Genomic DNA, 13,853 nt, shown 5'->3' with positions numbered 1-13,853 from the left:
GGGCGAGCCCCCGCACCCTACGTGAAAATCTCTCAAAAAAAAAAAAAAAATGTTCAGTGTATAAAACAGCCAGTACCTCCTACAGACTGAGCCCTGTGTTGGATCCTATGAGGGAGCTATGACCTCAGTTCCCCAGGGATCAAAATTGCCTCCCAGGGGCCAGCAGGTAGCATGGTGGTTGAGGTGCTGAACTCCCACTAGGCTGACTACAGTTCAAGTCCTGGGCCTGGTAGCTTAAAAAACATGCCAGGCATGTGTGCACGCATGCCCAAAATCCCAGGAGGAGAATGGAGGAGAAGAGATTGCAACGTGTCCATCCCCATCATCCTGGGGGGTGATTTCTCACTTTCCCCCCTCTCATTATGTCTCTGGTGAGTACACACGCCCTATTGCAAAAAAATATTTTTTAATTGCCTCCCAATTCCTAACTTTCTCCTCTTAAGTAATCACACAAGTGTGTATTATTTACTAGGCATGTTCATTTATTCGTCCATTTCATCCCCAAAATAATCTATCACCAATTACTTCTGTTAAGTTGTCGGAAAAGTCCTGACACATTTTTGCATAGAAAAACATATGGCTTTTCCAACGACCCAATATTATACTAAGTGCCTGTGTATGTACCATCCAACGTGTGTATATTCCTTTCTGTAACCCTGAGAAACGGGCAGTGTTAATCACACTGTCGAGGTAAACAGGTATAGAGAGGGTAGCTGCTCAGGGTCACAAAGGTGGCAAGTGACAGTAGAGATTGAACCCAAGATTATCTGACTACGAAGCCTGTGCTCTTTCCAACACACGCTGCTGCTCCACGTTCTCTGTGAACCTCCCCAGCCTTTTCACGTGGGTGAGAGAGAGCTTCTTGCTTTTAATTTCCAAGTAAAGTAGGTAGTTTTAGTAACTGTCATCAAATAGGTAAATAAGTGGATTCTCATTTTGGTTTTCAATATAGGTAATTACTGAAGTAAATGGAAGCATGAACATACCCGCCAGGACTCCCAGCTCCCAAGATTCGTGAGCATGAGCAGATAGTCTCTGAAAGCGTTTCCACAGATGAGTCCACAACTATAAATAGATTAGATTTTGGTCCTCTTGATTTTAGAATAAAGTATTAGAAATTATACTGCTTTGAATATAGTTTCACTGACTCTTGGGTGGATTAACTGTCTTTGAGGTTTGTTAAGTCTGATTGCAAGAACACTTCTGAAGCTAGAGGCTAGAGTGGGGAAAGAGCGGTCCGTCGTCCTGCCTTGTAGTAAGAGTACTATCTGTTGCTGTTCAGATCTGCAGACTATCACCAGGAATTCTCAAGCAGCTTTGAGTTCTCACCAAACCAGCAGTAGAAGCAGAGAGGTCATCACCCCACCAGATGCTCAGGACACAGAGGAAATTCAAGAACGAGGCTCATCTCCAGACCAGCCATTGGCAAGAGCTCCTGATGAAGGCACAAATTCCCCACCTCCCCCTGCTCTTGAAGGGTCTCCAGGCAGAAAAGGAAAGCTCCACAAGCCCCTGGTACATACAGTACCCATTACGAGGATGCAGAGCAGTGAAGACACAGACGAAGGCCCAGTGTACAGTGATGAGGACTATGAAGAAGACATCATTGAGCCCAGGACCCTAAATGAGATTACCACCGTGACAGACAAAACTAGCCCTTGGTCCAGTTTTGTGTCAGACACAAGTGAGGTTATCAGCCCTCAGCCTGATGAGGTGCAGAGGGAGGGCCCCTCTTGTCCTTCTCCAGAGTCTTTCCCCAGAGAAAAGCTCACAGTCAGGAGTAGCCCTCTGTCCAATCCAGAAAAGGCTATCAACCCCCCTTTGTCCAGAAAGGCTTCTCTCGGCTCAAGTCTTGGTGCTTGTGAGGGCAGGGCCTCTAAGGCCAGGGTTGGAGAGCCTGCCTCAGCCAATCCTAAGCCTGCCCCATGCCTGACACTCTCAGGAGCCCGGCAGAGCAACACTTTGGCTGGGTGCAACTCACCCAGGGCAGACAACATGGAATCCAAGCCAGAAGCCCAGGCTGGGAATGAAACTGCCTCCAGTGAGCTCAGTGACTCTGCCGATAGCTTTGAGAAGCTCCCTGTACACCTTGCCTCCCAGAACAAAAGAGAGAACCACAAGGGACCACCCATCGACTCCTCTGACGTCAGTCAGAAGCAGGTTACAGCCAAATCAGCGGTGTCTACAAATCAGAGCCTCCTCCTGTATCCTTTGGTGTTTCCCACTAGTGGCCCCTTAAACTGTCTCAAGGGATTTGGGAAGCTGGTGCTAACCGAGTGTGATACTGAGCATGCACTTGGTGACAGGTGCTACAATCCTGCTGTCACACCAGCCCTCTGAGGCACAATGCTTTGAACTAGCTTTAGGTTTTGCCAGCACGTTGATTAGCCTAACCAGCCCTGACTTAACTGCTTTATCTGTTAGGTATTTCACCACCTGGATCTAAGGGATGAGACTGTTACTCTCGGTAGAAATAGAAGTGCAGGGTGTAGAGAGAGAGGGAGGAAGAGTGCCCATTTACTGAGGGGCCAGGTGCTTCATATACATTAGTCATTCAGCTATCACAAGTCTTATATAAGTATCTCCATTACGCAAGTGTGGAAACTGAGGCTCATGTTATAAGATTTAATCTTTTTTAAAAAGACAAGTGATAGAACTAAGGTGGGCACCATTAAGATGGACTTGCCGGGACCAGCAGTTAGCGTAATGGCTATGTCGCTGGACTCCCACATAGTCGACTGTGGTTCACGTCCCGGACCCGGTGGCTTAAACTCATGCCGGGCACGTGTGCGTGCACGCATGCCCAAGATCCTGAGAGGAGAATGGAGGAGAAGGGATTGCGGCATGGCCATCCCCCCGGGGGGTGATTTCTCGCTTTCTATCTCTGTCTCTCTCTGGCGAGCGCATGCGCCCTATAGCAAAAACCTCCAAAAAACAAAAAAAAAAAGCTGGACTTGCCTGGGGACCAGCAGTTAGTGTAATGGCTGTGTCACTGGACTCCCATGTAGTCAACCGCAGTTCAAGTCCCGGACCTGGTGGCTTAAACTCATTCCGGGCGTGTATGCGTGCATGCCCAAGATCCCAAGAGGAGAATGGAGAAGAAGGGATTGCAGTGTGGCCATCCCCCCTGGGGGGTGATTTCTCGCTTTCTGTCTCTCTGGTGAGCGCACACACCCTATAGCAAAAAAAAAAAAAAAAAAAAAAGACGGACTTGCCCAAGCCTCCAGGATAACACTGCTTCAGGAAGAAGGGGCATTTAGGATCAGCTACCACTTTCACCTCCATATCCTAACCAGCTGCTCAGGTTTTCTGGCCTGGAGTCTCAGCAGCATTGCATGGCCAGTGGGTGAAGCAGCTGCTTTACTAACCAGAGATCTTCCTGGAGGACCCAGCTTGGTATTACTTATGTGACGTCCAACATACAGTTTAACCTTTCTGCACCTACAGGAGGAAGGCAATCCCTGACTCACCAGGCTGTCCGCTTCCCAGGTCAGGGATCTTGGCTTTCTGTCTCCAGCAGCTGGCACTGTCCAGAAAGGGGATCAATAAGTATAGATTGAGCTGAACTCTCAGTTTCTTTTTTTTTGGGGGGGGGTAGGTTTTCGCTATAGGGCACGTGCGCTCACCAGACAGACAAACAGAGACAGAGAGGCAGAAAGCGAGAAATCACCCCCCAGGGGGGATGGTCACACCACAATCCCTTCTCCATTCTCCTCTCGGGATCTTGGGCACGCACGCACACGCACCCGGTGTGAGTTTTAAGCCACCGTGTCCGGGACGCAAACCGTGGTCAACTACGTGGGAGTCCAGCAACATAGCCATTACACTAACTGCTGGTTCCCATGAACTCTCAGTTTCATGGGATTTTGGTGAAAACCAGTGAGTGGGAACACTTGTGCACACCAACAGATGTGCTTCTTGATGCAGGTTGTAGAAAACCCTAACAACAGGAGAGTGAGTCGAAGGGCTGGAAGCTGAGCGCCGAAAACAGACCAGCTTCAGTGAAGCTCCTCTTGGCCTCACCCCAGGTCCTGACGTTGCTTCCTTCATGGTCAGTTCAGCTGTGCTCAGAACATGGCCAGTGGAGGGGCTGCTGTGATTCAGGCCTGCCAGACCCTGTCCTGTGCTGGATACCGAGGGCAGATTTGAGTCATACCCTACCATGCGAAGTCCCCATCATGAGGCAGGAGACAGGCAAGCAAACAGGCAGTGGCAGGGGTGAGACATGGCCGGATGCGAGGGAGCTGCTGCAGCTCTGCTCAGAGGATCTCAGTGAGAGACGTGAGGGCTGACCCCAAAGCTGAACACTCTTCCTGCAGGCAGAAACGGGAAGCTCCAGACAGGGCAGCCATGTGTACTGAGGCCCACCCAGTGGACAGTTGGTTAACTGTGGCTACAGGCCAGGGCTGGGTGGTGGTGAGCCGTGAGGCAGGCCAGGACCTGAGAGCATGTATGTGCCTGACTGAGCCGCTTGGCCTTTGTCCTGTATGCAAATAAACAGAATTTCCTCCTCTGTACAATGGAGGGAGTAAAAGTACCTGCAGGGATGCAAAAATGGCGTTCTTGATGGAAGCTACCTGGCACAGTGTCGGCTTCATAAACAACGCTTGGTAGATGTTAACTGTGCATTTAAGCAAGAGTGTGATGTGGTCAGATTTACATTTTAGAGAAGTTACTGCGTACCAGGCAGAGGGTGAATTAGATCAGGGGAGACCAGAACCGGAAGAACAGTTAGGGAACTTGTAGTAATAATAAAATGAGGAGAGCCGGCCTAAAGCATAGACTTCTTTATGGTGAACAGGGGCTAGATCTGAGAGGATTAGAGAGAGGGGCAGGTGATGGGAGAAGGAACTCCAGGATGACCTAGCTATAATACTTCTGTCAGAATTTGCCACATCAGTGATGTCCTTTATCAGATAGGTAACGGCACAGAAAGAGACAGGTTTGGGGATCAGCGTTGGACTTTGTTTTGTACACGTGCCTGTAGGACATCCAGGAGGGAGTGCAGGCATGAGATGAACTAAAAGCAGGCATCTCTGCAAACCTATGCGGGCTGCGGAAGAGTTTGGAAAGGGAGACCGCTACACACAGTCCTCAGGGCAGCGTCCAGGGGGCCAGCAGAAGGAGACCTGCCTGTGTGTAAAGGACAGGAGAGCTGATGGGGTGGGGAGGTGGCTGTGTAGGGGCACGGCTGTGGAGAGCTAGGGCTTCAGGAAGTGGTCGTTGGCAGTCTGATGCTGACAGGTTCAGGAGAGCAGGGCTTGTGTGTGACCACTGGTTTTAGCATCAGGGAGGATGTTGTGTAGGAGTGGAGTCAAGCTTGAATGGGTAACAGAACTAGTATAAGGACAGCTAGAATAGGCAGTTTTTCCCACAAGCTGGAGAGGGAACTGACATTGAGTGTTCGGCATGGCAGAAACTTTTTTAAGAGGTGTTTACCTTGGGGCACGTGTGCTCACAGGAGAGAGAAAGAGAGAGATAATGAGAAGGAAAGCGAAAATCACCCCGCAGGGGGGATGGCCATGTGCAATCCTTCTTCCTCCATTCTCTTCCCAGGATCTTGTGTGTGTGTGCATGCACACACACACACACACACATACACACACGTAGTATTTTTCAATGGGTCTGGGTCCCGAACCACGGTCAGCCATGTGAGAGTCCAGTGACATAACTGCTACACCATCTGCTGGCCGCTGGCAGGCACCATTCTAGGCACTTGACATGTATAGACTATTTTTTTGTTGAGGTGTTTGCTATAGGGCGCGTGCACTCGCCAGATAGACAGAGAGAGACATAGAGACAGAAAGCGAGAAATCACCCCCAGGGGGAATGGCCACGCCACAATCCCTTCTCCTCCATTCTCCTCTTGGGATCTTGGGCACGCACACACACGCGCCCAGCGTGAGTTTTAAGCCACTGGGTCTGGGATGCAAACCACGGTCGACTACATGGGAATCCAGCAACATAGCCATTACGCTAACTGCTGGTCCCTACAGGTACTGTTTTTATGTCTAATTTTATGTTCATATTGAAGATAAAGAAAATGAGACACAAAATAAATGTTCCTGAAGTTACCCATTTAGTAAGGGACAGTTGAATGGTAACTAGAAGGGAATAAATGCAAGGTCAGGGTTCGGGGTTGTTTTCCTAAATGGAAGATGAGCATTTCCATAAACTGAGAAGGAACTTAGAAGCTGGAGAGAGAAGTTGACTGTTGGAACAGAACCCTAAAGCAGACAGACTGAGAAGAGCTTCTGGGAAGGAGACCCATTCCTGACACCTCACAGCAAAGTGGTTCCTTCCCCACAGCACTGGCTCGTGTCAGGCAGAGCCCCAGTAGGCAGAGCCACACAGCAAATAGGTCGGCCTCTCCTGGCCCCTGCAGAAGGCTTGGGGAAGAGCAAGCTTCCTTTTGAGCTCTCCACTCAACTCCCACCTCTCAACAGAAAAGTTGGGGACTTGAACCAAAGTAGGCAACAGGTGCTTATCATTCATTCAGTAGACATTGCAGAGCACTTACTGTGTCCCAGGTACTGAACTAGGAGACAGGAACATGGCTGTGGAAAGGGCAGAGGTCATCTCTCCCTTTGACTGTCCTGGAGTTAACAGTCTAGATGGACGAATGACGCTAAAATAGAAAACTTAGTAAACAAATTTGAATCAGAACTATACTTCACTTATTGAACAGAAACCAAAACATGGAAAACGATCCCCTCCTTACCTGCCTCAAAATTCAGCCAAACTGAATCAGTGATTTGACCTAAAATGTGTTTGTGGAATGCCATGTTCTCCGCACTGAGCACCTGAAGAAGATACACAGAAAAAGTACAGGGTGTGGGACCTGCCTTCTAGAACTCCCATCTGGATGGCACAGGCCAGCTGCACCCACAGACAGCCCCTGAGCAGAGCCCTCATTTCTGGAGCGAGTGAGAACAGCCAGGAGGACGGGTGTACTAAGGTGCCAGGCTCCTCCATGTAGTCTAAGGTGCTGCTCCCGCAGCATGTTCTCAGCCCCACCCTGTTACCAACCTCTGACAGGTCAGGTTTAAATCTGCCCCCAACAAGGATCATCAACACTTGGTACCGCTGGCCTCATGCAGGGCTCTCAGGAGGGAGGAAGGTCACAAGGAAATTAAACTGTCTCTGCCATTGAGAAACTCAGGAAATTTAAGGGAAACGAGTTGAGAATCGTATCGGATAACTGAGCATTCTGTACTGTAGATTCTGCTCCAGGATAGGAAGAAGGAGGGGTCACTGTACGCTAAGGTTAGGGAAGGCTGCTTAGAGGAGACATGATTTGAAGGAATCCATAAAGAAAGTGTAGACTGACTTGTTAGGAGTGGTTCCAGTCAGAGGGAACCACTTGAACAAGGGATTCATGGGCAGGTATAAGTTGGTGGGAAAATGTAAATGGGGTTGACTTGGGTCAGTGGAGATTCTGATCTGAGAGGGTAGGCATCTAGGTACCTTTGTCCTTAACTGCCGTTATAGCACTGAGCCCATCGTGGTGCCCAACTTCTTTCTGCCTCCGCAGCAGCTGGAGGCCTCCATGCGGATGCTTTCACTGTCTGCAGCCCTGCCACCACCGGCCACTACAAAAGAGGTAAGAGAACAGCCCTGACTTCCCTCTCTCCTGTAGCATGGTCATCTCTTCCATAAACATGTAGACAGAGCTGCTGGGCCTTTCTCCTGGAAAGGGCAGGGAGCTCAGGAAAAGTGAAGAACAAATGTGACCGTGCGAGGCATTGCATAGTCAGTCAAAGTTGACATGTGGAAGGAGGGAACTGTGCAGAGCATGGAAGCAGGAGTCAGCCAAGAACTGCATACTGAGCGCTGTGGGAGCACCAACCATGCAAAGGTAGGTGTGCATGGAGGGTGCCCCAGACGGGAGATGCCGCCTCGGAGGCTGACACAGGAGTGATCTGGACGAAGAGAATAAGAGCATGAGTGGTGTAACAACTTGCTATTTACAAAACACCTCCTCACCACTCAGCCGAGCTCGGTGATTAGAAGTAGGGTCCATATTCCAGCTCTCTCTGTTTCCGCTTTGACGCAGCACCTAACCTTTCTTGCAAGTGGCAAGAAAACAGTGGCACTAGTCAGTTTTCTAGACATCCAGCATACATTTGTTGAGTACCTTTCCTGTATTGGGCATTGCATGGAGTGCTTAGCTTATAACAATAAATAAGACAAATTCCTTGTCTTCACTGTGAGAAGGACTGGGTGCTGTGATAAAGAACAGTCATGAGGAGGACTGGGAGCTGTGATAAAGAACAGGGCTCTGAGCAGGCTGTGACTGAGCTGAAAGGCAGCGACCATGGTGCTGCTCGTCACGTACCAGCACTGCTCCATCCACTAGAATTCTGCAGCTGATGAGGTACATACTGCTTTCTCTAATTCGAGATGAGGGAATAGGCCCAGAGAGGTTAAGTAACTTGCCTGGTCATGCAGGTAGTAATGGTGGAGCCACAATTGGAACTCAACCAGCCCGATTTCAAAATCTGTTCCTGAATACCATGCTGTACTAAGGAGCCAGCTGATAGCCAAGTAGGGAACTTGTGGAAGTTCCCTTCAAGACAGAGCACCAAATGGGGACCAGCAGTTAGCGTAATGGCTATGTCGCTGGACTCCCATGTAGTCGACCGCGGTTCGAGTCCCGGACCCGGTGGCTTAAACTCACACCGGGCGCGTGTGCGTGCGTGCCCAAGATCCCGAGAGGAGAATGGAGGAGAAGGGATTGCGGCGTGGCCATCCCCCCTGGGGGGTGATTTCCTGCTTTCTATCTCTCTGTCTCTCTCTGTCTGTCTGGCGAGCGCACGCGCCCTATAGCAAAAACCTCTCCAAAAAAAAAAAAGACAGAGCACCAAATGCAAAGGCCCCGAGCTTTAAAATAGCTTGGCATGATCTAGACACAAAGCCATTGTCCCTGGAGTACAGAGACTAACATAATATGGTAGAAGGGCCCAGATCATACAAGACATGGAGACCATGGGAAGGGGTTAGATATTATTCTGAATACAAGGGTGGCCATTGAAGAATGTTAATCAGGGGAGTAATCTCTGATTTAAAGAATTCACCAGGTGCTGAATAGAGACCGAGTTGTCGTTCAGATTTGATGATGTGATGGTCATTGACAACCTTGAAAGAACTGCTGTAGTGATGTCATGGAGAAGTTCTGTGTGCCGAGCACCATTCTGGGCTCTGAGCATACCAGACACAAAGCTCCTGCCTCATGTAGCCTTAAAACAAACAAGCAAAAAAGATCATTTCAGAAACGGTGCATGCATTGCTGATCATGCCTGCGAATTCCATTCAATACTTGCAAACAGTGGGGTCTGGACCAGGCACCAAAGTAGAATGCTGTGCTCTGTAAGGCAGGCTCACATGGGGGTGCTTTATCTCGCTCTCTCACTCATGGAAGAAATAAACTTAAAAAAAAATAAGAAAGAAAAGAAAAGGAAAGGCTGGCCTAAAGCCCTCATTTAATAGATGAGGAAATTTGAGTTCAAGGCTACCATGGAGATCAGCAAGATATACAGTTTCCTTTTCTTTTTTTAAGAATTAATTTATTTAAATGTATTTTATTTATTTATTTCCATTTGCCAGAGAGGAACAGAGAGAGAAGGAAAGAAAGTGAGAAAGCAAGCTGCCAGATCCAGGACTCAAACCGCAGTCAACCATGTGGGAGTCTAGCATCCTTAACCACCACGCCACCTGCCAGCCACAAGATATTCAGTTTCTGTCTTATATGTAAATAAACAGATGCAGAAAGGCTCCACTTGCCCAGGGTCTCCTAGCCAGTAGGTAAATCTAAACTTAAGACTCAGTGCTCTTCCATTACATCACCTAAAAATCGTGACGCTTAGCTTATGGCAGGTTTTTCTTGCCAAATTTTCCTTCTTTTAAATAGATCACATTTAGCTGTATAAGCATTTAAATATTTTATATACTTTCCCAGAGGCCATTTGATGAAAAGATGGAGTCAGTCCAGAAGTACCCTGAGAGCCTGGAGTGTAGCCCTCAGAAGAAGCCATCAGACATCTGGTCCTCTTACTAGTCCCCTTCCCCCTTTCTCCAGCTGCCCGAGCACCATTTTCAGTGCATTATGTTTACTTGGCATATGGGTCAACCTGTGTTCCCACACATCTCGGTTTTGCCAAGTTTGGGAACCCTGTCTTAGGGGAGAAGTGTAGTTACCAGCTAGGAAGTTCTGCAGTCTTGAGGTCTTCATTCCTCCCTGACTTGTGTTAGTGTTGCGTCGGCATCTTCCCTTGTATCTCCCACACACTCCCATCTGCGCATCTCCTGGGTCATAAGGCTGCCTCCAGGCACCAGGCAGAAGCTTTGGAGGAAGACTTCCATGGCGTAAAATTCCAGATCTACTTGTAAGCAAGTGAGTGGTTCAACCTTTATGAGTCTTCATTTCCTTATAAGTAACAGGCTAATAATTCATACCTAGCAGGCTGGTGGTGAGAATTACCCCAGAGAAGTAAAGTAAGAACTCTCAGTTCCCTTGGGCCAGCAGGTAGAGTAGTGGTTAAGGCACTGGGTCCCACATGGCCAGTTGCATGGTTTGAGTCCTGGACCCACACCTGAAAATCACGCTGAGTGCATGTGCATGCTTGCCCCAAATCCAGGCAGAAGGAGAAGGACTATGGCATGACCTTCTCCCAACGGGGGTGATTTCTCACTTTCCCTCCTACTCTCTCTCTGGCTAGCATTCATGCCCTGTAACAAAAAAAAAAGAAAAAAACTATTCTTAGTTCCCTGTCCCTTCCCATGCTAGCCAAGTAGGTCACAGGTCAGTGAGCCACGCCCCCTGGAGGAGATCTGAGAGCTGCTTTGTCTGAGCTGCCAGCCCTCCCTTGCCAAGCGTGACTGCTGCTCTTCCTGTCGTGTTTGCACCTTCATGATGTGCCAGCTCCTGGGGGACATATTGTCTTTGTCTGTTAAACACAAGACACAGTGTGGGAGAGAGGAAGAAGTAAGAATTCTCATTTTAATTAAAGTTATCTAGTTTTGAAGAGATAAGTCGCCTACACTTTTTGGCCTTTTTCTTTCTAGCTCAGAGCAAACTCCATGTTTGCTGCTCTCGGGCCACCTTTTTCTTCAGCTTCTCATTCTGGGTCCTAGTGAGGATGACCAGTTGTCACAGGTTGTCTGGAACTGTCCCTGTTACAGCACTGGAGGTCCCACAACCCAGGACACCCCTGGAGGTTGGTCATCCTGGCTTGAGCTGGGCCTCTGGCACTGCCAGGTGCGCCATGATGTTGCAATGTGGTCCCTCCGTCCGATGCTCTTGGCTAGCCGTCAGCCAGGGCTGGAGAGCCTAGGAACCAAATCAAGCATGTGTCTAAGGCACTAGCAGGTAGAGGCATCGATAACAAAAAGATATTTTTAAGAATTAGGGGTTTTAGGTAGTACAGTAGTTAAAGGCACTTGACTCCCCCGCATGGCCGACTGGTTCAAGTCCTGGTCCTGGCAGCCTGCTTTCTCACTTTCTCTCTCCCTCTCTGGTCAAATTAAAATAATAATAATAATAAATAAAGTTAAAGTAATTGTAAAAAAAAAAAGAAAAAGAAAAGAAAGAATTAGGGGTTTTAGGGACCACCAGGTGGCATAGTAGTTAAGGTGCTGGACTCTCGTATGGCCACCCTAGATTCGAGTCCTGAACCTGGCAGCTTGAAACTCAAACCAGGCATGTGTGCTTGTGTGTACATGTGTGTGTGTGTGTGTGTGTACATATGTGTGTGTGTGTGCCCAAAAATCTCAGGAGGAGAATGGAGGAGAAGGGAATGCAGCATGGCCACCTCCCTGGTGGGTGATTTCTCACTTTCTGTCTCTCTAGAAAGTACATATGCCCTATAGCAAAAATCTCTTTAACAACAACAACAAAAAAAAAAAGAAGAAGGCTTTTTTAAGTACGTTGAAATGGTTAACAATGTGATAAGTTGAAACTTTACTTTAATTCCCTCAGTTTATTTTAGATTTAATAGTGAATTATACTGTGATATAAGGACACCATAACCTCAGAGTTAAGTAGCCTCACACTGTAGAATTTAAGACAAAAAAAAAACTGTCTTTCAGCGGGCCAGCCCTGTAGTGCAGTGATTAAGCACTGTGCAGGGAAGTCAGACCTCATGTGACCAGCCAGGGTTTGAGTCTTGGCCCCAGCAGCTCATATGCTGGGCACGTGTGCAGGATCGTGACACAGTGAGAACTGGAGGAAAAAGGATTGCAGCCCCTCTGAGGGTGCATTCTCTCTGCTTCTCTTGTGTGTCTGGCCTCTGGCATATTAAAAGAAAAAAAAATTCTTTTAAATTTAGCCACGTACTTTATTATTCCTAGTGTTCTTCATTTCTTCTTCACATCCTGATTTCTATCTGGGACCATTTCCCTTCAGTCTGAAGAATTTCCTTCAGAATCTCACGTAGTACAGATCTGTTAGTAACTGAACTTTCCAGGTTCTCCACTTTGGAGATATCTCTATTTTGCCTTTCCTTTTGGAAGATACTCTTCCACTAAATATAGGATTTTAGCTTGGAATGTGTTGTTGCTTTAGCACGTTGCAGGTTCCATCTCACTGTCTTTTGTCGACTGGTTCTGATGCGGAGCAGAAGTCATTCTGGTCATTGTTGCCCCGAACATACCATGCCCTTTGTTATCTGTCTGCTTTTGAGATTCTTTTTTTTTTAATTGCCCAGGAGTCCGTGTGCTCACCAAAGGGCAGGAGCTGGAGAGAGAAAGCACCCCTAATAGGGCATCATCCTGCCACAGTCCCTTCTCTGACATGCACACACATCCGTCCAGCATGTTTTTCAAGCAGCTAGGGCCACAATCAGGCACGTGGAATCTAGCCCCTCCATACAGTGTTTAACCACTCTGCTACAGGGCCAGCACTTAAGATTTTCTTTTTAGAGGTCGACAGGTAGCATGATGATTAAAGATGCTGGACTCCCACATGACTGACTGCGGTTCATGTCCTGGATCTGATGCTGGACTCCCTTGCTCTCTCTCTCTCTCTCTCTCTCTCTCTATCTATCTATCTATCTATCTATCTCTATCTTTCTCTGGTCAAATTAAAAGTAATAAAGAAAGTTAAAATAATAATTTATTTTTAAATATTTTCTTTTTATTGGAGCTGGTAAGTGACCTAGTTGTTAAGGGCGCTGGACTCCCACATAGCTGACCATGGTTTGAGTCCTGAAACTGGCGGCTTGCCTTCTCACTTTCCATCTCTCTCTTCTCCTCTCTCTCAATCTGTCCTCAGGTCAAATTTAAATAAATAAATAAAGTTAAGGTAATTCTTTAAAAAAGATTTTATTTTTATCTTTGGTTTTCAACTGTTTGACTGCTGTGTTCTTTGTAGGACATAGGATAAGGGAGGGCATGCACATGAGTCTAGTCAGCGGTGTTTCAGTTCTTAAAATAGGTTGTGGGGTGGCCAGCAGGGGGCATGGTGACTAAGGTAACTGATTCCCACATGGCCAACCACAGTTTGAGTCTCAGACCTAGTGGTTTGAAGATCATGCTGGGCATGTGTGCGTGCATGCACAAAATCTCAGAAGGAAAATGGAAGAGAAGGGATTGCAGTGTAGCCATCGGCCCTGGGGGGTGATTTCGCGCTTTCTGTCTCTCTGTTTTTCTCTTCCTCTCTGGTGAGCACACACGCACTATAGCAAAAATCTCTTTTTAAAAAAAGATGAGGGATCAGCGGGTGGCGTGGTGGTTAAGGCGCTGGATACCCCCACATGACTGACCACAGTCTGAGTCCCCAACCCTGGTGGCTAGCTTTCTCACTTTCTCTCTCTCTCTCTCTCTCTCTCTCTCTCTCTCTCTCTCTCTCTCTCTCT

General features: G+C 47.9%; 1 protein-coding gene across 3 annotated transcripts in view; it reads left to right on the top strand.

The window, feature by feature from the left end:
• The window catches only part of C2CD3 (C2 domain containing 3 centriole elongation regulator), a 132,156-nt gene that overhangs the window by 98,412 nt on the left and 19,891 nt on the right, over positions 1 to 13,853 (top strand). For all 3 annotated transcript variants that reach the window (XM_027774143.1, XM_027774145.1, XM_006140981.3), the window contains 2 exons: positions 1,283 to 2,204; positions 7,492 to 7,603. In XM_027774143.1, coding sequence (XP_027629944.1) covers positions 1,283 to 2,204; positions 7,492 to 7,603 — 1,034 coding nt within the window. The remainder of the gene's footprint in view (positions 1 to 1,282; positions 2,205 to 7,491; positions 7,604 to 13,853) is intronic.

Source organism: Tupaia chinensis, unplaced genomic scaffold, assembly GCF_000334495.1.
Source record: "Tupaia chinensis unplaced genomic scaffold, TupChi_1.0 Scaffold000047_1, whole genome shotgun sequence".
Classification (NCBI taxonomy): domain Eukaryota; kingdom Metazoa; phylum Chordata; class Mammalia; order Scandentia; family Tupaiidae; genus Tupaia; species Tupaia belangeri.
Note: the sequence above shows the minus strand (reverse complement) of the source record. Positions and strands in the feature narration are given on the sequence as shown.